At 42.4% G+C, this 25,432-nt stretch overlaps 2 protein-coding genes across 5 annotated transcripts in view; both read left to right on the top strand.

Moving 5' to 3' along the window:
* LOC110952305 (importin-13-like) overlaps positions 1-3,812 on the top strand; it is a 435,553-nt gene extending 431,741 nt beyond the window's left edge. For 3 of the 4 annotated variants that reach the window (XM_051947230.1, XM_022195805.2, XM_051947229.1), the window contains exons 19-23: positions 679-745; positions 905-963; positions 1,067-1,156; positions 1,288-1,469; positions 1,606-3,812. In XM_051947230.1, the coding sequence (XP_051803190.1) occupies positions 679-745; positions 905-963; positions 1,067-1,156; positions 1,288-1,469; positions 1,606-1,702 (495 nt within the window). In that variant the 3' untranslated portion in view covers positions 1,703-3,812. Of the gene's footprint in view, positions 1-678; positions 746-904; positions 964-1,066; positions 1,157-1,287; positions 1,470-1,605 lie in introns of those variants that run through there. The other variant, XR_007941409.1, reaches the window with a different exon arrangement.
* Positions 3,813-4,525: 713 nt separating this feature from the next.
* On the top strand, positions 4,526-25,413 carry pfas (phosphoribosylformylglycinamidine synthase). Its single transcript, XM_051947228.1, has 28 exons — positions 4,526-4,776; positions 7,929-8,051; positions 8,215-8,350; positions 11,091-11,196; positions 11,287-11,485; positions 14,424-14,529; positions 14,650-14,790; positions 14,880-15,004; positions 15,099-15,227; positions 18,142-18,279; positions 18,847-18,975; positions 19,091-19,164; positions 19,250-19,406; positions 19,496-19,557; positions 19,658-19,819; positions 19,965-20,201; positions 20,302-20,532; positions 20,730-20,910; positions 21,393-21,476; positions 21,695-21,850; positions 22,048-22,167; positions 22,262-22,407; positions 22,501-22,708; positions 23,705-23,796; positions 23,887-24,001; positions 24,083-24,232; positions 24,373-24,513; positions 24,787-25,413. The coding sequence occupies exons 2-28, from the start codon at positions 7,931-7,933 to the stop codon at positions 25,098-25,100; spliced, it is 3,960 nt and encodes a 1,319-aa protein (XP_051803188.1). The 5' UTR covers positions 4,526-4,776; positions 7,929-7,930; the 3' UTR covers positions 25,101-25,413.
* Positions 25,414-25,432: the final 19 nt, after the last annotated feature.

Here is a 25,432-nt window from a genome sequence, read left to right on the forward strand (position 1 = left end):
CCAGAGCCAATCAAAGCCCAAATGAATTAATATTCAACTAATATTAATCAGTTCAGACAAATTGGCTGATGGCTCTTCTGTTTTATATTTTTGTCTTTCGTCTTCATTCTTCTTCCTTTGTTTTCTATCTTTGGATAGATCTGACCTTCATCTCTCTCCCTTTCCCTCTCTCCCTCTCTCCTCTCCTCCATCCTGAATGAGTTCATTATTATGAGATGAGTTGTCTTTCTCTTTATCTGCACATGTTAATTACTTACACACTTCTGTTGCATATTCAATCCAGTCAACCAAAAACAAGGAAAAGTAATGATGCAGATATAATTGATTTCAACAAAACAAAGCCTAAACCACCATTGCCTTTAGTTTGACTTAAGTTTCAAATGATTTCAAAGTTTGATTTTTTGCAATTTGTTTGTTATACCTGCTGAGTTCTGCATTGGAGGATCTCTGTATGAGTTTGGATATAGTTTTCTTTAAACAGATGGAGAGAGTACTAGAGCCTGGTAGGCAGATCTGGTCCCAGTCCTGTGTTGCTGTCAGATCCGGCTACCAGGCTTAGTGGGTATTGTTGATAGCAGTATTTTGAAGGAGCTTATGCAGTGGAATGTGGTGAAGCAGTACCGATTGGGTCGGACCGACAGAAACATACTCTGTTTAATGCCTTTATCTGCCTCTTAGGCCCTCAAACGGAAGCCCGATTTGTTCTTGTCTGAGAGTCTTGACGTGAAAGCAGTGTTCCACTGTGGTAAGTTTGCACATAATTTACACAAACACACACACCCCTACACACTGTTGTGCTGGGTGTTTTTGCTTCAGTTTCTGTGAAATACGTGCCTGTCAGTACAAAGTACAAACTGTAAATGTTTGACACCAGCCTTCAGTAGTTTCTGTCTCCCTCTTCCAGGAGTTTTGTCACTCAAATTTCCTGAGGCTCCGACAGTCAAGTCGACGTGCTTGTTCTTTGTAAGCACACACACACACTCACACAGCTGAAACTGTGCTGGCATGTTTACAGATGAGTCATTTGTCTTCATATTTGATGATTGCCTCTCCGTTTCTGCCTCAGACTGAACTGTTACCCCACTGCTCAGATGTGCCTCCATTAGCCAGAGTGGTGCAGGAGGACGGCAAGCTGTTGGTGCAGGCCGTACTGGAGGTAAGAAGCTCTGCGTTACTCGTCACAACATCGAAATGTTTCATCATTTCACTGATCCAGCAGCCAAACTTTACTTCCTCTCCTATTGTAAGTAAGTCCCTGATGTAAAACGCCTCCTCCGCTGTCTGCAGGGCATCGGGGGCGGGGCATCTCGGAGTCTGATGGACCAGTTTGCAGAGGTGCTGTTCTGTCTGAACAAGCACTGCTTCTCTCTGCTCGCCGTGTGGTTAAAAGAAGCTCTGCAGCCTCCAGGATTCCCGTCATCACGGGTCACAGCTGAGCAGAAAGACAACTTCTCACAGCAGATACTCAGGTAACACTGCTGGAGGTTTGTTTACGGCCAAACAGGTCACTGCAGTTGACCTATAGTGTGATCTTCACGTACGCTTTATAATTGTATGCTTCCCATCTTTTCTGATTCCCTTTCTACTACATCTTTTGTTGTGCAGAGAACGAGTAAACAAGAGGAGGGTGAAGGACATAGTGAAGGAGTTCACACTATTGTGCAGAGGTCTCCATGGCACAGAGTACGCCGCTGAATACTAAAACTCTACCTGTGAACTCTCACCTGACCGTGACCTCTGTCCTCAGCGCAAATCAGCCGGATGCCACAACACCACCGTTCTCTCCAACCCCATCAGCGAAGATATCATGATTGTACTGATAAACCCACATCATCGCAGGACAAGACATGGAAGTATTCCAGCACAGACCTGCCATCGGATTAATGGACAAACATTAAATCCCTGGTGGCTTTAAAGGGCCATCCTCTCTGCTCCAATGATTTTTCTTTCTGTTAAGAGATTGATTGTTTCTCCTTCCCTCCTCTCAACTCTTATTTAAAGGTCTTTTTGTTGGAAAAACTTTGAGCAGCACACCCAGCATGCTGCCTCACGCCTCCTCCTATCTCTGTCTTGTTCTGCCTTTCTAGATCTTCCTGTGGTTTCCTAGGTTGTTTCCTGGTGATTAGCATCCATATGAAATGATAGTGGTATCGTACGTAGCTACTTGACATTATTTTTCAGAATAAATCAAATTAATTATATAAATGTATATGTATACACATATAGAAAGATAGTGGTTTTCAGTCCTGCTGCTGCTGCTAATGGAAAGAGAGAAGGACCAATGTCAGGAGGGGATTCTGCAGGAAGAACGACATTAATACAAGAATATTTACTCCTTGTCATGCCCCTACAATATCTGCGTTTGCCAAATTATCATGAATAGTTTTGTGAATTTGTCTTTTTTTTGTTTGTTTTATTAGTTTTTTAATCAATGCCTTTTAGTGGGTATGAGTGGAGACAGAAAGACCACGTAACCAGGACTAAAGACAGTCTGCTTTTGTGCCCAGCCCTCTATGTATGGGGTTGTACCTCATGTACATAAAATCCCACCAAGTCCTACTGCAGTCTCTTCGGGTCTTAGATCGTGGTTTTTATTCAGTGGTCCCTTAGGTAAAGCAGGACTTCCTGGAGTGATGGCTGGATGGAAAATGGACTAAAGTAGTTGGAGGCGAAGGAAAAGGCACAAGATGGAAACTGAGAAGGGAACTGAGCGTTTGGAGGGATTAATATTCCTGACGGTGGACTGCTTAGTCACTGTAATCGTGCAAAAATATTAATCAAGTTGTGCATATTAACAGTTTTTGCTGAACACTTCTGTGTATTTGGGTGTATGCGTGTGTTCATACCTGTATGTATGTATGAGAGGTTGTGTGCGCACAGATGTATCTTTTTCCACTTGTTCAGTGCACTTATATTGGACCTACAGTACACATGCATCACCCCCCCACCCCCACCCCGTCTTTTAAACAAAGAGCCTGTTCATTTCTTCATCACTCTTTCATACTACTCTTCATAAAGACTGACCAGGCATGTCCAGTATTTCCGATCTGCTGCTCACCAGCAACTCATCTAATAAACCTCCATATCATCCGGATAATCACTGACCAGACCCAACCGTCTATCTGTTATTGACACCGACTATTGCTCTTAACAAAATTTTTTTAAAAAAAAGCTTGTGAACAAGCTACCCAGAATCCTTCACCCATCTGGGTCACTGCCTTGGAGAGGACCGAGAAGGATTAGAACAAAATGTAAGACCTCTGAGAAAGTTACTCTACACCGACATTCTGTGCTCATCCGTTATGCCCGAGACGTTATTGGTGAAGTGATGGCTGTAAAATACGTCCTGTGAACCAGCAGGACCAGACATCTTACAACACTCGGCATTGAAATGTACTTTGTGGTCTCTGATAAAACTTTTATCTCAGTCTAATCCCTCTGTCTTATCCAAGGTGCCTGCAGACATGTAGCATGTGTGTGTTTTGTGGGGGGGGTTTGGGGGCTCAGGGGACAAAGATAACACGGTGTGTCAGGCTGCAGAAAGACGTGATTTAGACTGAGACCCGAGGCGGGAATCGGCTCCACAGTGAGCTGTTCAGCTTCAGAGGCTGAACTGTGAATGACTCGATGTTCGTTCATTGCTGATCCCTGGTCTGTATTGTCTTGTTCTGAAGTGAGAAAATGAACAATGCTTGTCACAGTTTAAAGAAGAAGGTGAAGATGGAGGAGGGGAGGGAGGTTTGAAAATGTACATTATTTTTTTTGTACCTTGGCTTTAATTTATTAAATATATCTAAGACTGCAGCTCTTGACTTTGTCTGTGTGGGAGTAGTTTTGTTCTGTTCCTTCAGTGCTTCCATCAAACTCTGCAGACTCCTGCAGATATTTCTCCCAGACCTCTGAAAACAAACACAATCACCAGAGTAAATGAAAGTAGAAAATAGAAAGCTTTTATTTGCTTTAATTGCTTATTTTTGAGGTTCAGGTACATTCAATATTTAACTGAGAAAGATTTATTAAGCTAATTTAAGTTATTTATGGTGCACATTTGAGTTGAATATTAATGCCAAAACTCTGCAACACAAATATTAAGAACTACAACATCATACTGTAAAATTACTATACAAGAATTAGCTATGCAGTGGGTCATAGAAATATTAGTGCAGGTTAGCAACATTTTCTGGTTGAAACTTAATTCCACTGTATTAACATGACTTGAAATACAAGAAAGAAGTGCTGAAAATGCAGTCAGTCCCAGAGAATGACTGCTACTGTAGTAGATTACGGAGAAACATGGAACATATTATGTAAAAGATACTTTAAACTCGGTTAAAATAGTTGGTGTGCATTTAATTTTGACCCCCAAGCACTTGCCTGTTGCCTTTCAAATGTAAATATTTTTAAATGCATAACAGCATGGTAGCATGTAAATGCAAAAGTCTGGGGCCTTATTAATAGGCAGAAATATGCCCTCCTAGAAACTGAGACAGCACAGATTAGATGTTGAACATGTTGCAACTACATTCATTCATTCAAGGTCTTTCCATACTGCCCCTTTTGCGCATGCGTGGTGCAGCTGCAGCAGCTCACATGTGAGCAGAGGTCCATCCTCCCTGTTTGTCCCATAGATATATATGGTTTGTCCGCTCAGCTCCTCCAATTAGACCTCCTCCAGTCCGTCCCAGGGGATCAGAACTTTCTCCAGGACTTCCACAACCTCAGCAGAACCTCAACTTTTCACCCCTAACTAAAAGCGAAACGCTGAAACTGCTGCATGTAAGTGAGCTAACGAGCTTTCTGCTAACTTTTAGCCGTTTAGCTTCCACACAGCAAATTGAGGAAACAGCATGGAAAACAAAGTTAATGCCAACACACCGTGAACGTATATTAATGTCCTGCTGTGTGACTTTTTTTTGACTAGTTAAGAAGTTGTGTGCTTCTGTTGTTGTTTCTTGAAACAACATGCTAGTTGGTAACATCAGTGTTATCATAATGAGTGTTGGTGAAGAGGTGTGTGCTGTGTTGCTCCATGTGGTTAACAGAAAGCTCCTGACCTACAATATGCACATAATCAATGGGGCTGAGTGAGTGAGTGAGTGAGTGAGTGAGTGAATGAATTCATCTTAAAATGTAACCACAACCTCACAAAAGTATGCCAGAGTTTTACTGTGATTTCATAAAATTATGGGCACTTTACATGATGAATGCTGTGATTTCTGAAGGTAATGTTCATTCATTGAGTTAAAATACTGTAGAAAACAAAACTTTTAAGCAATGAAAATAAATGAAGGCTTCTTTTAAAAATTTTAAGAGTCAGTTTAGTCCATACAAAGTACAGGAAGTACAAAAAAGTCAAATTAGTATTGGATTTAAGGATCTATATTTGCCAAAAAAAAAAAGTAAGTAGTTGTAGTGTTTTCCATTCCCAGGACTTACTGTCAAGAACAATTGAAAAGGATGTTTTAGTAACTTGCCTGATCTTAACTCTCGTGTCGTCAGAATTGATCAGTTTTAAAGTTTGAGAATATGGGGAAGAAAAATTATATTTTCACAGTGAAACTTCTGATGTCCACATTTTTAACATTTTAAGATAAGATAAGCTAAGATAATCCTGTATTACTCCCCTTGTCTAGGGAAATTTCCCATGTTACAGCAGCATGTACCATACAGTAGAGCAACAATAAACAACAATATAATGATGATCGTAATAACAATCACAATGTTTTCAGGAGTGTAGAATGGAAAAAAGTGGCTTATGGAATGATGTGAAGTACAAGAAGACTCAAATAATACAAGAACTGCAGATTATGTGATAAAAGCCAATGTGATAGAGTCCAGTTTTGTTTTAACATCAGCCAGTGATGCTGATGTTATAAAATCTTATAGCAGATGGAATGAATGACTTGCGATAGCGCTCCGTCTTGCAGGTTAGGTGTCTCAGTCTACTGCTGAAAAAGCTCTTGTGGGACATCACAGTGTCATGCAGTGGGTGAGAGGGTTGTCCCTAATGGATGTGAGCTTTGCCAACATCCTCCTCTCACCCACCTCCTCTATGGAGTTCAGGAAACAGTCCAGCACAGAACCGGCCCTCCTGACCAGTCTGTTCAGTCTCTTTCTGTCCCTTTCAGTGCTCCCTGCTCCCCAGCAGACCACTGCATAGAAAATAACAGACGCTACCACGGAGTCATAGAATGTCCGAAGCAGAGTCCTGCACACTCCAAAGGACCTCAGTCTCCTCAGCAGGTTGAGACGACTTTGGCCCTTCTTGTACAGGACCTCTGTGTTGTGTGACCAGTCCAGTTTGTTGTTAAGGTGACCACCCAGGTATTTGTATGAGTCCACTATCTCAATGTCCAAACCCCGGATTTTCACCGGTGCAGTCCGATGTGTCCTCCTCCTGTGGTAGTCGATGGTCATCTCCTTCGTCTAACTGGTGTTGAGCTGCAGATGGTTTCGCTCACACCAATCGACAAAGTCAGAGATGACGGTCCTGTACTCCAGCTCGTCCCCATTAGACACACCCAACAATGGCTGTAGAATTTCTGGATGTGACAGCTCCCAGAGTTGTAGTGGAAGTCCGATGTGTACAGGATGAAGAGAAAGGGAGAGAGCACTGTCCCCTGTGGGGCCCCCATGCTGCTGACTACTACATCAGACACACAGTCCTGAAGCCTCACGTACTGTGGTCTGTTGGTGAGGTAGTCGATGATCCAAGCAGCCAGGTGACAGTCTACTCCCGCTCCCTCAAGGTTCACCCTGAGCAGGGAAGGCTGGATTGTGTTGAAAGAACATGACCCTCACAGTGCTGCCAGTGCCCTCCAGGTGAGTCAGCGATCTGTGCAGCAGGTAGACAACTGCATCATCTACTCCAATTTTCGGTTGGTAAGCAAACTGCAGTGGGTTCAGATTAGGGCTCACCAGGGGGCGGAGGTTCCTGAGGATGATCCTCTCCATCGTCTTCAGCAGATGAGAAGTGAGGGCCACAGGTCTGAAGTGGTTTGGCTCCCTGGGGTTCCTGGTCTTTGAGACAGGAACCAGGCAGGAAGTCTTCCACAACACAGGAACCCTCTCCAGACTCAGGCTCAGTTTGAAGATACGGAGCAGCACCTGACAGACCTGGTCTGCACAGTCTCTGAGGAGTCTGGAGCCGATTCCATCAGGACCTGCGGCTTTCCTGGTCTTGATCTTTTTTAGGGAAATCTTTGAACATTTTTTGGTGGGGAAAAAAAAAGAAATGTTAAAAATGTTTCTTTAGAACATTGACATAAAAATCAACCAAAATCCAGCAAATTTTGCTGGATTTTGGTTGATTTCTATGTCAGTATCCTTAAGAGAATATTAGATATTTTTCTGATATATGTAATCACTTTAGATATTTTGAGGATTTTTTTGGAAGGTTTTGACGCATTTTTTTTGAAAATATTTGCAAAAATTTCCTTGCCAAATTTGGGGGATTTGTTTAAAATAAAACTTTTAGGAGAAACTTTTAAGGAATTATTGGAATTTTCTTCCTGAAGGTTTTGCAAATTTTCAGAAATTTGGGGATTTTCTTTGCTGAATTTTTGCATTTTTTTTCAGACAAGGAAACAGTATTTTTTGGTGCCTATAAATGAGGAGAACAGGAGGGTTAAAGAGCTGATCTCAGTCAGATTGATCTTGCTGGTTAATCATTGATGACTTGACCTGATGTCTTGACCTGAACTGATCAGAAGACAAAGGTCAGCCTCAGTGAAAAGATATGACAGTAATAGTGTCTTTGGCCTCCAATTCAGTGATCGATTACCTCACAGAATGCAGCCTGTAAAAGAGTTCACCAATTTTATCGACGAATGGCAGCTAAAATTCATCATCTCAGGTGTCCTGTGATTGATTTTGTGAAGGCGAGGCTGTCCGTCTTTAACCTGGATTTATTTGTCCGACTCCATCAGTCATGCCTGTGGTGCGGTTCTACAGTAATGAAGCTGTGGATGGGCGGGCCTTACAGAGGGCAGCCAAGCTCTACCCGCATCTGTCGATCACTACCGAGCTGTGCTACAACGTGGAACTGACAGGTGAGAATGGAACAGCTTGTCAATTTATGATGAAGATGTGGATTCAGTGGACAGCAAGAGAATTGTGATGAACTGAGGTTTTCTGTTAGTCTGCCACATCCTGCTTCAGTTTGACTTTCATCCTCTTTGCCACGTTGGTGTTTCTTCCTGATCTTGACTGCAGGCTGTGAGCATCTCGACCTCGACCAGAGGGAGGTTCTGCTCTGGTTGTTTCGTCCTCCTCTGAAGGCTGAGCCGCTGTCTGGGAACCCAACCCTCACAGAAGGTAGCGGGGAGAAGCTGGTGGAGATCGGACCAAGGTAACTCTACTGGTTTCAGTTAGAGCTGAAGGGTATTTTGACAGATGTTGCGATATGGGTCACAACTTTAGTTGAAATTGTCGTTTTTTTTCTCTGCATGAAATCTAAAAATTTGGATGTATTGCTTTGCGTTGGTCTGCACCAAACAAGAACCCTCCCTCGTGTTCATGGAGCAGTACAGTTCATTTATAATGGCAGATGAAAGGCCTGAAAAACTCACAATACTGATAACTAATCAATTCATTCAGAGATTCACTCGTTCTGATGTGGAATGGGAACTTAACTCTGTCCACATTCAGCCAAAGTTCTGCTGAGGACACCAACAACATCCTAAATAATGTCCTCTTCTTAGCCAAACAAGTTCAGCCTCATTTGATGTAGATCAGATGAACAACTGTTGATATTTGCAAATAAAAGAAAGACACAGAGGCTTCTTTGTTTATTGGTAAAGTATATAATGTTGGCAGATAACTTGCAGAAATACATGAAAACATAAACCGCTACATAAAAAAAAACAAAATGCGACTGCACTAGAACTGCTAAAACAACTCCAGCTTCCTGTTCTCAATGTGTTTAATATTATATTGAATGTTGTTAACCTCAGAACTTGAACACAGAAAACGTGTGAAGAACATGTTTATGAAGAATGCACATTTTTTTCTGTATTAATTCCACATAGATTTAATTAGTCATTGTGAGAGGTAAAACAAGAAAATTTACATTGCAAGGTTTTTATTTTATATTACATTATCTTAGAAGTGATGAATTCTCTTCTTTACGGATTTGTTTTTCATATCATCTATATCCGGTTTTGTAATTGCACAAGTCGTCCTTCAACTCACGTGTTTTTTTTTTCCCTTTCCTCCTCTTTGACTGCCCACTTGAGACGACTTGTAGTTTTAAAACGGTGGGATCTTCCATGGTGCCACTGGTCTCTTTCGTTGTCCCGGTCGTCCTGAGCCTTTACTTCAGCCCCCTTCATGTCCTGTTGTAGCTGTTTTTGTGGTCTTTGGTTGTCTAGCTGCTGTTTTGCGTTGGCCAGTGCAGCTTTCATTTTGGAGGTTTCTTCCACCTTTTGCATGAGGCAGATCTCAGCCTCCTTCGTCTCGTCCTTTTCAGAGATGCTTCCAGTTATTCAGTTTCGAGGCAAGCATCTCTGTACATCTTCTCTTTTTTTTTTTTATAGAGATCTACATAAATATCAGCCATCTGTTGTTTTGCTTCAGCTCAGTAAGTTTTGAGTAGCTTTTGCAAGTACTCTCTCTCTCACTTAGAAGCCAACCTTTTCTAGCTCTAGTGCAGTGACCTTTTTTTGCCCGATCATCTAAGATCTTATGAAACTCTGCCTCAGAGATCCGAAGCATTCCAGGTGCTGCAGCAGCCTCCATTTTCCCAGTTGACTCGATACGCAGCAGTTTGAATGTCATGAAGAATCTTTTTCTGGCATCCTATATGGCATGGTAGGACGTGTATTGGAACGTACTCAAGACAACTAAGACAAGAAGTCTGAAGCACCAGCTCTAGAGGCTGCAGTTTTCATTCCCACCCTGAAGTCTAAAGACCTATTCCCACTGCACATGTCATCACATGGACGCAAGTAAATTAAAAACTATTGCATCCAGGCACCCTGTAGCTCAAAAAGTTGAACGGGCGACCAATAAACAAGGGCTGAAAATGACAGCGTTCATGGGTTCGACCATGGTCATTTACTGCATGTCTTTCCCCCACTCTTCTTCTGTCTCTCTCTCCGCTGTGCACTATAATACAGGCAAAAAATAAGTTTTACGAAAAAAGTAAATAAACCTACTGCAGCCAATGAAACTGTTCCAACTAAATGTGCATATTTTGGGATGTTGGATCATCAGAATCAAAGATTTGTCCTCTGTGTAAGCGATGGTGAATTTCAGCAGCTCTTGGAGACGATAAAACCGCTACTTTAATCTCATGAAGTGCGTCATTGGCAACGCTGCACTGAATCTGAACATGCAATATGGTTTAATAACTCCTGGATCCTGTTCTGCATCAGTCGCTATAGAAGGAGGCAGCAGATACTGGATAACTGGACATTCTTGGAGCTGAATTTTCTGCCTTGATTTGTTTTTTTGTGCCGCGAAAGTCCCCTAATTGAAATATGATTCTCTAAAAGCTTTCAGTGTGAACTAATTTTGGAGAATATGTTCGAAATGTTAAAGGTTTGTCATCCAGGAATAGTTTTGTGCTCAATAACTCAAGTCCACTAGAGCACAAATATTCATCCTGGCCTGATAATGTATATTTCTAAGCAAGCCTGTGGAGGTCTCATGTTCTGAAAGACTCAGAAAATGCCAAAACATGCCAGAAATGAATCGGATTCAAGCTGGTTCCAGCAGAGTGAAAGGAAAATATGTGGATGCAATCTCCAGGTAGATAAAATGTTCAATCTAGGAAAGGACGCACAAGGATGAGTACAAGGATGCTGGCCAAGATGTGGTTTATGACTCCCTGTAGCACATAAAAACAGATATTTCTATGCTGAAGGTCTATTGAGGTAGGCAGATGTTCACTGCGTCCAGGAGTAGAAAATGTGGATAAATTTAAACAGACTGTGGGTGAACATGGTTTGCATTGTAATTAATTCGTGGAAAAAAAACATTGAATACTTTCAGATAATCATTAACTAGAAGATTTGTGATATCGGAGAAACCCAACACGAAAAAGACCATTCCTTCAAAGCGTTTCCTGTATGTCGTTGCATTTTTAGGTTGAATTTCTCCACCGCCTGGTCCACTAACGCCGTGTCCATCTGCCGGAGCGTCGGCCTCGCTCACGTCACACGAGTCGAACTGTCTCGCCGGTTTCTCATCAAGGTTGGAACAAACACACAAACGCTACGATTCGAGGCTGTTTGGCACTTTATTTTACTAAACCCTGATGTTTTCCGTCCGTCTCCTCTGCAGCCCAAGGATGGAGAAAGCCTCACCGAGCTCAACGAAGACGTGAAGAAGCTGATCGAGTGTCTGTACGACAGCATGACCGAGTGCATCTATCAGCGTCCCATCACCTCATTCGCCGTGGAAACCAAACCGCAGTCGGTGTTCGAGGTGGACATCCTGGGAAAAGGTCGCGCAGCCCTGGAGAAGGCGAACGACGAACTCGGTGAGACTCTTCAGCTCCTCTCCGCCTCTGCTTTTACTCCTCTGACTCAGACCCTTATTGGATTTAACGTCCTGTGACCTTTTCTTTCCTTCATGCTTCCTTCCAGTCTTGCAGGAAACTGTGAGTAGACCGTGCGTGTTGGTGGACGTCGTGATGTCACATGATGCATGACATTATTACTTAACTGCTTGAAGTCACAGGACAGCAGTGATGCCGCTCATTATCTCACTCGTGCATGTTTGTGTTTAATGTGATGAAACCCAAAATAGGATCAGCTTTTGACTGGTTGAATGAGGTCAAAAACCGAATACGTTATTATTTGCAGCCAAGATTTTAAATTCACAGGTGGCTGATGCAGTAAAAATGAGCCAAATCTGAGTGTGAGAACACTGGCATGAGATCTGCTTTTGGACTGACTCAATTAGGGCATGCATTTTATCGTGAAAATGGTAAATATTTTCTAAAAGTTCAGTCTAAAAACATGTCAGATAATGGTGAGAAGTGCTGCTACTCACAGAAGGGACATTATTAAGATCATTTGTTAATGAAAAAACATGTACGTTAGTCGTCTATGCAGAGAAAAGCAAATCAGTTTCTTCCCACACATATAAGTTCATACAATATTGGCAAAGTCTCACTTCTGTTCCAATCCCTTCCTCTCACCCAGACATTGATATTACTACTATTAGTTTGTGTGCATTCACTGCTGTTTAAAAGTTTGGGGTCATTTAGAAATGTCCATATTTTTGAAAGAACAGTATTTATTTTTTCAATGAAGATAGCATTAAATGAATCAGAAATCCAGTGTAGACATCGTTAATGTGGTAAATGACTATTCTAGCTGGAAACAGCTGATTTTTAATGGAATATCTCCATAGGGGTACAGAGGAACATTTCAGCAACCATCACTCCTGTGTTTTAATGCTACACTGTGTTAGCTAATGGTGTTGAAAGGCTCATTGATGATTAGAAAACCTTTGTGCAATTATGTTAACACATGAATAAAAGTGTGAATTTTCATGGAAAACATGAAATTGCCTGGGTGATGCCAAACTTTTGAACAGTGGTGTGCAAAACATGGAAGTTATGAATTAAGTTATGAATGATTCAGCTTAAAAACATGAAAAACATAAACATGTAGAAGATCACTTTTTCTGTACACTACTCTGTAAAATGTCCCAAACCCAGACTTCATTTGACATTACTGAGCCTCCATGTGTCTTACTGTCTTTGCCTCCATTGTTGAGATTCAGCAACCGCTTGCAAATGGCATTTAGTGGTGCAATTTAGCGCTAGCTCCCTGCTGCTTTTTTAAACAAGGCAAATTTTTTACACAAATTTGTATTGTTTCTTTTGTGTTCTGACTGCAGTTGAGCACAGAAATCCAGGCATACTTGTGGGCTGATCAAATCATTCACCAACATTTTCATTCCAGTTTGTTTGCATGTGTGAGGTTGGACTTCCTTGCGAAGATGGAGGCAGGAAGACAACATTATGTCCTGAAAAACTATGCAGCTCAGGAAACTAGTGGTGTTCCTGCGCTCTCTGCTTTAACCTGCTGTTTTCACCTTTTAAATATCTCCATTTGTCCATTGATAAAAGCAGCCCCAGCTGTGCAGCTACAGCTAGAGAATCTGCAGCTTTATGAGACATCGCTGTCCTGGAGATGGTGCCGAACTCAACTCTGAGCTGTATAAACAATAACTAAAAATCCTATTAAAAGTGAGAAAAATGTCTGATCCATTCTTTCAGACTTTCATTCAGACTCAATAACTAAACATTTAAATGATTCATGTAAAAATCAGCTTTTTTGGAGAGCTGCAGGGAGCTCAGGTTTCCCACAATTTCTGGATGGAAAACACACCACGCTGAAAATCTCTGAACCCTGAAACCCACCGACAGGTTTGAAAGGTGTCATCTTCAAAAAGTTAAACCATTTATCACAGCCAGCTGAAATCCTAAAAACAGAAATGACTGTCAGGTTTCCAGCAGTCCTTAAACTACTCATCTGTGCCATTTCTTATGTTCAATCAACCAAATCTAAACTTGAAATAATGACATTTCATTAGAATCCCTCACATTCAAATAAAAATGACCAAAAATATGCTGTTTGCTCCAAACAAAACAACAAAAACATTTAAGTTTTGTCTTCGCTAGTTGTGATTTTTGCTGCTACACCTGTGTCTTACTGCATAAAACAGAATTTTGAGTTCTTTCTCCTCCTAGTTCTGGTTTCCGTAGAGGTGCAGGACTTCTTATTGCAATGGAAAGCAACGAATCCTCTCATTAAGTATTTGGGAAAAAATGCATTTAATTTGTTGCTCGTGACGGTGTGTGTTCAGCGACTGTGGTTAGTTCTTCTTTTTCTGTGAAGCAGGTTTCGGTAGCCACAGTGACAGAACGTGGTGTGCGTACTTATGTTCACGCTCTGCTTATTCACCCAGCTTCATTAATATTCACAAGCGGCTCAGACAGATGAGAATAATTTCTGCACATACTTTGCAGGCTCTGCCATGCTCATCTGGCGAATTGAGGCGATAATTAAGAAGTGGTGTATGTGGAATTTACTGAGACTATAGCTGCTTAAAGCCTTTATCGTGCACTCACTGTTGTGCCTCCCCGGTTAAGCTCAACGTGTTGTTTAATAGACGGGACGCTAATTATTCTAGGTGGTGTGTAGTTTTCATAATTATTAATTCATCAGAACAGTCGTTGTGAAGGTGAAGTGCTGTGGAAATTGTCTAATTAACTGTTTGCAATTGAAACTGTCTCAAATAGTTGCTGGATTTCTGGGTTCTTGGGGAATTCAGGTGTGTTTTTGTTGCATCATTATGTACATTGCTGTTTGAAAGATCACACATGACGGTTGAATCTTTTCCACCTGCCTTGCGGTCGATTGTTCTGATATTCAGGATGTTGTGTTTTGTGCTTGACGCAGGTTTGGCCTTTGACTCCTGGGATCTGGACTACTACACATCAATGTTCCAGAGGATTGAAAGGAACCCCACCAGTGTGGAGTGTTTTGACCTGGCCCAGTCCAACAGGTGGGGGTTTGTCTGCAATGATTAGACTAGCAGGACTGCTTTGTGTCCTGTGCCTCCGTAGTTTTGGCTTCTGGAGGTTTTTTATTCTCCAATTCTTTCTTTTGCACCTCGGTATCCCAGCGAGCACAGCCGTCACTGGTTCTTCCGGGGGCGGATGATAATCGACGGGCAGGAGCAGAAGGAGACTCTTTTCAGCCTCATAATGGACACGCAGCGGCACAGCAACCAGAACAACGTCATCAAGTTCTGCGACAACAGCAGGTAGTTCTGGAAACGGCGCAGCAACCACAGATGCTGTGAGTGTGTTTCCACCCAAACTGACTCACTGTGAAATGTGTGTGTGCGTCCAGTGGCATCAAAGGCTTGGAGGTCGAGTGTATTTATCCGAAAAACCCGTCCCGAGTAAGCGCGTACGAGACACGCCGTTCACTGCGACACGTCATCTTCACTGCTGAGACTCACAACTTCCCGACTGGTCAGGACACAAGCAACACTCCACGCACTTAAGCATAAGCATTTGTTTTTTTAGTAAGCAGTGATTTTCAGTCGTATCTGCATGGACCTTTTAGGTGTAGCGCCATTCAGTGGTGCCACCACAGGAACCGGAGGTCGAATTAGAGACGTGCAGAGCGCTGGTCAAGGAGGCCACGTCATCGCTGGGACTGCAGGATACTGTTTCGGAAACCTGCACATACCAGGTCAGACACTATGGACCTGCACTGTGAAAAGAATCTATGACTTGTAGTTTTTATTATTTTTGTGATTTTTAGAATCGATATACAAACCATCAACACCCAAACACCCACATCCCACCCTCCCACCCACAACCAAGAAGAGTCCATCACTCTCAGAGGTGGTTTGCATCTCAGCCTATTATGGAAGGCAGTACAAAAAATGAATAAGCTGCCTGAACAGTAAAGTAAATAGAACAAAAATACATCTGGTACTAGCTCATTTACATCTGGATACTGCTGAGGTGCAGTTGTCCACTTGTGAAAAGACGGTTCTCCAGGTTTCTTCCAGTCTCTGAGGATGATCTGGGCTTGTAGCATGGGAACGCATACAGATTCTGGCCACCAGAGGGTGAAAAATGAAGTACCTTGAAATATTTAATGTTATATACCATTTTAAAGGGTGTTGTCTGGGGTATTATCCAGTGAAGTTTCAGAGCTTAATACTTGTGTTTTTAAATCAGGTCCAATATGGAAAACACTAAAAATGTGACGTACACAAAAACGTGACATATTGGGACTGAGACATAAGAGGCATTTGCTGAAACTAAAGATACTACTTGCAGTGCTGAAGACAATACCTTTTTGTGAGTACTAATCAATAGTACACACTAACTCATGACATGATTCCAAGCTGGTTCTGTAACATCTGGAAAGCTACAGAGCGTGACGTACACAAAACGTGACATACTATGTCTGTGTATCATTAATGGACCTGGTATCACATATATTAGAAGAAATAGTTGACTATTTAGTGACTAAATCTAACTAGCTACCACTACTAGTAAAATACCATAAACAGCTGGCCTGTGTCATTGGTAAGCCATCCCTTGGCTGCATGCTTTGTGACATACCCTGTAACATGGTAACACAGTCCACCGCAACAAGTCTGTATGTTGTAGGATGACCATGTTGCACAGATACTTCAATCTTGTCACATGTGATCATATTCTGTGGAAAAATCTTGCATGAACCAGCTTTGTTGGTATTATTGATAGATGTAAAGGAAAATATTGTACTCTGTAACATCTAGCGACAGCGGGGAAAGGCTCCACCACTAGTGATGTTACTCTGCTATACACCATATGGCTATTTTAAAACACCAAGTCAATTTTCAAACTCGCAACTCATTTTGTTCTGGTTACATTTATATCTCAGGTGATTGTTGAAAACTTTTTTTTTGTCATAATTAATGGGAAAAAAAACAGTGAGGTGTTTTGTCACCAAAGTTAAACACCTTCTTTATTATTGCTTTACCTCATAAACTTACATGCTTTTCTGTAATACTTCAAATATTCACAAGTAGCTGGCACTGCATTAGAATATTTTCCAGTCACTTTTTAAAACCCCCTTTTAGATAAGTGTCCCTATTAAATGTGAAAATTTACCAATTTTTTTCATGTTAAATCAGTGTGTGAAATCCCACAGAATGAGCAGAACCATAGGAAAGTATATATCAGCTTGATCGTAGTTGAATGGGCTATCACCTCATATAAGTTGCCAAAATTAAAGATGAATATTGACAGATATATAAGCTAGAGAAGGAAACCACAAGTGAGTGTACATGTTCCCTTGCAAGAAGCCTCTGTCGACCCATCATGATATAATCTATAGCATCTTTAACCCGCAGCTCTACTTCCATTGAGCCTTAAAAATTCAGCAACCAGAAATCTAATTTTACATGAAGAAGTAACCTGTCCTGCATCACACACTTCGTGAATGTCTGGTTTTTCCCTCTTCAGAAGGCAGAAAGACTGTATTTAATCAGAGGTCGCTGCTCGTTTTTATTGCATCACATGTTAGAACTGTTTTCTTTACTAAAGTTGAAGTTTATTATCACTTTTATTGCTGCTAAAGGCACTGCATAGGTGTAAACATTATTTGTTTAACAAGAGAGAGTACTTCTGTATCTTAAGAAAGAACCAGAAATGTACAGACAGTAGCTTAAAATGCATTTTTGAAGGAAAACGGTGTACTGTAGACTGTAAGTTGGAATTGTACAGTATAAAGCATGGAAAAGTCATCAAATTTCAAGTTGAAACAAAGTCATTGAGGGTTTTTTCTATGCTGTTCAACATAGTGGAACATAGTAGAACTGAGCTGCAGCTGCCAGTATTTTGAATGTCAGGGTCATTCTCAAACACATTTTTAAAGAGCTCATTGGTGAATCTGGAACAATATCTAGTTTGGATTGTGCTCATAGTTGAGAAAGCTTCCTCCTCTCCATGTCACTGTATTTATTTTTCTTGTTCGTCTGCCCTCCTGTCATCTGTCTGTCGCCTCTCAGCTGTCTTCTGACAGAGACTTCGTTGGCTGAGTAGCGTCACATGGCACGGTTGAACTCGTGTTTCCTGAGCAGATAACCAATGCTGGAAACGCTGGAAAAGTTGCGCCAGTAAAATAGAAGCAACTTTTCAAAATTAAAATCCTGTTACAATTTACTGATTACAGGTCCGCGTATGTATAAGATGGCGTCTGGGTCTGGATCTGGACCGCGGACTGCCACTTAGTTATCCCTGGTTTAAAGAAATACAATTAAGCCGGAGCGTTATTTTTTTGCTTTTTGCCCTATAGCGACAGCATACTGAGGTGCAGCCAGACTGTTTTGCGTTAGAAAATAATGTGAGAATAGTGACCCGGTGACAAAGATCCCAGTTGCAAGGGTCCAAATGTAAGACACATGTAGGTAGCATCAGAATAACAGTGAAAAGAGAAGAGATGTCTACAAATTCTGTGGAGTTTGTAAAAGGAAAATAAAAATTGGCTCCAGAAATAAGCCCTGAGTGATGAGTCACAGTTGGTAATAGAGATGTAGAAAAGCAACTTGGACTGTGCAGCACGGATATTGATTTGACACATCGTCTCTCTCTGTCCTCTCCAGGTTACGTTCTGCCCTGGGAGTCTGAAGGCGAGGGTTGGGAGTATCCGTCCAGCTTCGCTCCTCCGCTGCAGGTTGCCATCGAGGCCAGCGATGGAGCTTCGGACTACGGCAACAAGTTTGGAGAGCCTGTCCTGTCAGGTGTGAAAATCCACCACTCCATGCACTGAAGCATCACTAAAGTATATTTCACAGTTAATTCTTGAACATCCACACAGGCATGAAAATTAAATATTTAATTAATTATCGTCGGAAATTGTTTTGCAGAGGTAAACAAAACCAGAATGTGTTATTAAAATGTTTTCCTGAGGCTGTTTAGTTGGAATAAATGAAGTGCGAAACGAGGGAAAGGAAAAAACAAATTGCTGCATCTGTAAAACTGTAGCCTGTTAAACGCAGCAATCAGTCACTTATGAATTATTCTAGTCTATTTTCTGTAAGTCTGCGTATTCATAAGATTAAACTATTAACCCCAAAGGAAATTTTCATGCCAGATGTTGCTCAGAAAGCAAAATTACATGCAATACGAATAAATGCATTGGCTCATTGAAAGGCAATAAGACATAAGTATGACACATTACTGAACATGTAAATAAAAAAAGCTAAAATGAGACCAGAAGAGAAAAGTAAGAAGTAATTCTGAAGTAGTGAAGTAATATTACACTTCTGTAGAAGTTTAACTTTAAAAATGCTTCTGCCCTCCTCTAGGTTTTGCTCGTTCCTTCGGTATGTGCCTCGCCAATGGGGAGCGACGGGAGTGGATCAAGCCGATCATGTTCAGCGGTGGTCTCGGTTCTATTGAAGATACGCATGTGAAGAAAGAAGAAGCAGAGCCTGGTAATGCTTTAACGTAGCGCGAGAAATGAGTTTAATCAATTCCGAAGCTATATTTACACATGTATCGATCAGTGAGTCAGTGTCTTCCTGCTCCTCTGCTGTGCTCTTCGATCAGGGATGGAGGTGGTGAAGATCGGAGGACCGGTGTACAGGATCGGTGTAGGAGGAGGAGCGGCCTCTTCGGTTCAAGTATGGGCTCTGCAGAAAATCAGACTGAGACTAGCGGTGATCTCAGCAAGTGCAGATGTGTATTTAAATATATTTTGGCTTTTAGGTGCAGGGGGACAACTGCAGCGACCGGGATCTGGGTGCCGTGCAGAGAGGAGATCCTGAGATGGAGCAGAAGATGAATCGAGCTCTCAGGGCCTGTTTGGAAAGAAGCAGCGGGAACCCGATCTGCAGTATACATGACCAGGGGGCAGGAGGAAACGGTACAAAAACTGTGGCTTTTTTTAAGGATCTATATAAAGCTCAGAAATGAGAGCAAAGTTACAGTATTGAGCCACATTCTCATTTCTAGGTAATGTGCTCAAGGAGCTCAGTGAGCCAGCTGGAGCTGTGATCTACTGCAGTAAATTCAAGGTAATCACAAACACAGATCAGCTTTTTGTTCTTATTTCCTTTTACAACTCATAAGATCAATTGCTACTGTTTGCTTTCCCTCTGTGTCTCTGCTGTGTAGAAAGGTGACCCCACGCTGAGTGTGCTGGAGCTGTGGGGAGCCGAGTATCAGGAGAGCAACGCTCTGCTGCTGCGTCCATCAGACAGGCACTTCCTGGAGATAGTCTGTAAGAGGGAGAAGTGTCCTGTTGACTTTGTGGGAAAGATCACAGGAGACGGAAAGGCATGTTTCAGCCGATAAAGGCACATCCACTCTGCTAATCAAACCACTTCAGTGATCAGTGGTTGCGTCATACTAAAAAGAGAACCTCAAGTGTTGCCCTGAATAAGAGTCCAGTGTGTTGATTTCAGTCTAATTTCTCACACAGATTGTGCTGGTGGATGATGAGGGAGGCAGTGGTGACCAGGCAGGTGGGGAGCGTTACCCTGTCGACCTGCAGCTGGAGTGGGTTCTGGGGAAAATGCCGCAGAAAGAGTTTAAGCTGGAGCGACTTCCCCCGAAACATCAGCCTCTGAGTCTTCCTGCTGGACTGACAGTCAAAGATGCTCTCCTCAGAGTTTTACGTTTGCCTGCTGTGGCGTCCAAACGCTACTTGACCAACAAGGTGTGTGTCACATCCCCGTCTTCCATGTCTCTGTCTTTACAGCTTAATCTGTGCAGACACTTTGTGACTGTCCGTGGTTTCACTGCCTCCCCTCCGTCAGGTGGACCGGTCTGTCACTGGGCTGGTTGCCCAGCAACAGTGTGTCGGCCCTCTTCACACCCCATTGGCCGATGTGGCTGTTGTTGCTCTGTCGCCATTTAGCCTGGAGGGAGCAGCGACGGCCATCGGGGAGCAGCCAATTAAAGGTCTGGTCTGCCCTGCAGCGGGGGCTCGCATGGCAGTCGGAGAGGCTCTGACCAATCTGGTGTTTGCCAGAGTCACAGCACTGAAGGTGAGCAGATCATGGAGCCTGTGGGGACAAAAATAAAATCCAACACAAACAAAAAATATCTACAATAACAAACAAAAATATGCCGATCCTCTCCAATTGATGACATATACATGATAAAATGACAACTCTGTAACCCTGATCCTCTTTAGGTTAGAACTGGTGTAGATTGCCGCTGATATATGTTGCTGTTTTTTCAGGATGTGAAGTGTAGCGGTAACTGGATGTGGGCTGCCAAGCTGCCTGGTGAGGGGGCGTCTCTGTGGGACGCCTGCAAAGCCATGTGTGAGGTCATGGGCCAGCTGGGGGTGGCCATCGACGGGGGCAAAGACTCTCTGAGTATGGCTGCCAGAGTCGGGAAAGAGACGGTCAAAGCTCCAGGTACAATGTGTGCACTCTAAAAACAAATAAGTTATGCATCATTATTTTTGAGTTAGGACAAATTCTAATTAAATTAAGTTCAAACAACAAACTATATTGAGTTTTTGAAATTAGTTTTTCTTCTACAATCAATGTCATTTTAAATTACCAATTACTTAATAATTGGTTGCATAAACACAAGTTTTTAAAGAAAAGCAAGGTGAAGAAAAGTGTAATTATCAAGCCAGTTTCATTAATTTACCACAACTTGAATTTAGTTTCAAATCACTTAAAGCAGAAATTTCTCTTTTAATCTACACACAATGATAAGTTAGAGTAATTAGCTTTGTCAGCAGAGCTCATCAAAACAAGTTTGCAGAATAAAAGGTCTTCCTATATGAGTTAAATTGGAATTTTACATTTTTTAAGTGGTGGTAACAAGTACACTGAATCACTTTCTAGAGTTTTAGTTAAAAGTTGCTTTTGCTCTGCTTCTGTTTCAGGCGCTTTGGTTATTTCTGTGTATGCTGTTTGTCCTGACATCACTGCAACGGTGACGCCCGATCTCGAGGATCCGGATGGCAAAGGTATGACACAGCGCATAAACATTGCCTGTGATTAATAAACCCGTGTATGTTTGGCTGTCATAGTTTCCAGTTACTGATGGCAGAAGCAGGATTCACAGAGTTTCAGTATCCTCATTGTTCAGCTGCTCTCGCCCACGTTACACACATCTCACTCTCAAACTCGCGCCACACACTCAGTAACAGACGGCCTAATCTGACCTTCTGTCCTCTGTCTGCAGGCGTGTTGTTGTGGGTTCCTCTCAGTCCGGGCCGTCACCGTCTAGGAGGTTCTGCCCTGGCTCAGTGCTACAGCCAGCTGGGAGACTGCTCTCCTGACCTGGACCAGCCGCAACTATTGACTGCCTGCTTCAACACCACTCAGGAGCTCATACGCGGTCAGTTTGCACTCGCGGGAAACTTACCTGCCGCAGAAGGAAAAAAAGTTCATCATTGTTTACTGTGACTCAATCTGTGAACAAACTTTTCTCGGTGCACAGCAACAGCTTTGTACTGTGCTCAGACCGCCACCTAGTGGTTTCACTCTTTAGGGTTTTGTTTAAAACTTGAGGAAGAATATTTTTTCTGTTATCAGATCGTCTGCTGAGTGCAGGACACGATATCAGCGATGGAGGCCTCATTTCTTGCTTGCTAGAGATGGCGTTTGCAGGAAACCGTGGGATTGACGTTGAGTTGTCATCAGAAGGAACTGGAGGTTAGCGAGTCGATGCATCATTTGTTTTAGTTTTCCTGTAATTTACCAATACAGCTTATAAACTGGTTGGAATCATGTTTTGTCATCTGTGCAGTCATGGAGCTGTTGTTCAGCGAGGAGCTTGGTTTGGTTCTGGAGGTTTCGCACTCTGATTTGGAAACTGTATGTCAGAGATACAGCGATGCAGGCGTTCAGTGTCGTCATATCGGCAGGACATGTGGCTTTGGACCAGAGGCGATGGTGAGCTGTCAGCCTTGGCTTGGACTTTGCCTCAAAAGCTTCCTCTTCCTCTATAATGACCGCTGTCTTCTGTTTCCATCACTTGTCTTCCAGGTTAGCATCCGTGTGGATGGACAGGAGGTGCTGAGAGAGTCGCTGCCTGACCTCAGAGCTCTGTGGGAGGAAACTAGCTTCCAGCTGGAGCGCCTCCAAGCCAATGAGCTCTGTGTTAAACAGGAAGAGGCGGGTCTATCCCGGAGGACTCAGCCGTTCTTCAAACTGACCTTTGACCCCTCTGAAATGCCCATCATCAGGCAGCCTAGTAAGACCTAATAGGATTTTTACTATTTTGAAAGATTTTGTGCATTCTAGAATTACAGCTAATGGATATTGTCAACATGAAGTCATCTTTTAATTAACCCTCTGAACTCCAAACAGTTTCTTGCCGCTTTTTCGCTCCTGTCACATTTTTACTCACTGTGGCCTCATTTTTAACTGCAATATATCCTAGTGGTAGAGAGAACTCAAAACTGTAACTTGCTCTGTATCAAAAAGGTATAACGTCACAAATCATAAGACAAAAGAAAAGCTGAACATCTTTGACTATTTATTTTCCAAAAATTGCAAAAACAAAGCTGGAACTTGTATGTAAAACAGCTTTTACCAGTACTAGACAATAAGTTCTACATGCTATACATATTCCATTTTGAATTTGTCTCCATACTTGTCTCCTATCCTTTCTGTGCCAACACAGCCTGCAGTCCAGCTGAGAAGTCCCAGATTTTTTTGTCATTTGACTTTTATTTGCAGCAGTCAGTCATGGTTTCTTGATTGCTCTGTAGAGCACATTTTTTCTTTTTTACAGGGTTTGATGAGAAACCAAGAGAGCTGTTTATTTTTGACAAATTTTAACAGATATTTAGAATAAAGATATTTTGACAAAATATCACAATTTTAAGCTTCTTTTTGGATCATTTTCCAGATAAAACAAAGTCGCACATGATAAGTTAAAGGACAGTGGGAAAGTTGAATTCCTGACATTTTTTTCTGTTTTTCCAGCTTCCAGATCTAATAAATGGTGTAGGTTTGGCAATTTTTAAAAAGATAAAGTTCCTTTAAAAACCTACTGCCAGGTTTTGGGGTTCAGAGGATTAAATCACTTGTCCGTAAACTGCACTTTTGTTTGATTAGCAGTTAGAAACGCATGTATTCATTACAGTGACATCTTTAGGACGCAGTGGTATTTTATAGTATTGTGATGTTTGTCAGTCTTTTTCGTGTCACTTGCTAATCTCTGTGATATGTTTTACTCTTTCAGTTGGAAAGACGCCGCATGTTGCTGTGATCAGAGAGGAGGGCAGCAACGGAGATCGAGAGATGTCTGTGTCTCTGCATATGGCCGGCTTTGAGGTCATTAGTGAGAGCCGCATGAAAAGGATGTTTGTTGATCGAAGCAACATTTCTTATGTTCATTATTTAACCCTCTTATTGTGTATGCAGGTTTGGGACATCACCATGCATGACTTGTGCTCGGGCTGCGTGAGCCTGGACCCATTTAAGGCAGTTGTGTTTGTCGGTGGATTCAGCTACGCAGACGTCCTGGGATCAGCTAAAGGCAATTAAACAAGCATGCTTTCACCCATGGACTGTTTGAGGTGCAACTGCTGTTGTCTAACATGATGTTTCTGTCATGAAGGCTGGGCTGCTACTGTCTCATACAACCACAGGGCCAAGGCTGAATTTGCTCACTTCTTTCGTCGGTTGGACGCGTTGAGTCTTGGCGTCTGTAACGGCTGCCAGCTGCTCGCCCTGCTGGGCTGGGTGGGCGAGGGCGAGGATGGAGCAGGTAAGATGAGCAAGTAGTGACAGCAAACAGGCAGAAAAAATGAGAGTGTAACAGAAACACACATATAAGATGTTTACAATAGGTTCTGAGTCTGATGGTTTTTGTTTTACTTTTGTTCTTTTCTTTGTATTTTTCCCCAGAATCTGAAGTGGTGCTGACTCATAATAAGTCTGGCAGGTTTGAGTCCCGGTTTGTCAGCGTTGGGATCCAGGAATCTCCGTCCATCTGGCTCAGAGGCATGCAGGGCTCTGCTCTGGGAGCCTGGGTTGCACATGGAGAAGGTAAAGTCAGGATGTAGCAGCTCTTAAATGGTCGGAAATTTCAGACATCACAGTGTGTGCATCGAGTCCACAAACCATCAGCTAATATTTTACCTAATGTGGAATGCATCACTGAACCGTGACTGAGCATTCTGAGGTTAATCACTGTGAAAGTTTTAACGTTACACAGCACCGATTTATTCTGCTGAGTCACAAGTCACAGGGCAGTGTGTTCTGTAATCGGCAGCTGTGTTTATTATTGATTTTCCTCTAACTTTGCTCACTCCCTGGCAGGTCTGATGCAATTTCGTAGCTCCCAGGCCCAAGACCGGATTATTTCTGGAGGGTTCGCTCCGATCCGTTACCTTGACGACCAGGGTCACCCCACTGAAGAGTATCCTCTGAACCCCAATGGCTCTCCGCTGGGCGTCGCGGGGCTCTGCTCCACGAATGGGAGGCATCTGGCCATGATGCCCCATCCGGAGCGCTGCACTCTGGGCTGGCAGTGGCCCTGGGCCCCCAGAGACCTCAGGCCTTCTCTCACACCTTCACCTTGGCTTCGTATGTTTAGAAATGCATTTGCCTGGTGCAGCAGCTACGATGGATAAAACCCCATTATATGTTGCTGTTCAAATAGTGGCGTTGTGTCAACTGGAACTAAAAGGCTTGTTTACATTGTGTAATACACTTTCCCACTCACTGTGGTACTTGTTTTAGGTCTTAATGCAATGTTACTTCCTGCTGTACTTTATACCTTTGAGGTTGTTATGCATTGATTACTTTATATACATTCCAAGGCTTTAATTCGAGTGATCACTCTGTTTTTAAAAGCTGCACAAATCAGGTCTGCTGATTTTATCAGTGTTGCCCAGCTAACATTTTAAAAACTGAACTTTCGAATAAATAAATCAAATAAAACCACGTGTGGTGTGACATATGA

This window comes from Acanthochromis polyacanthus, chromosome 4 (genome assembly GCF_021347895.1).
Source record: "Acanthochromis polyacanthus isolate Apoly-LR-REF ecotype Palm Island chromosome 4, KAUST_Apoly_ChrSc, whole genome shotgun sequence".
Taxonomy (NCBI): Eukaryota; Metazoa; Chordata; class Actinopteri; family Pomacentridae; genus Acanthochromis; species Acanthochromis polyacanthus.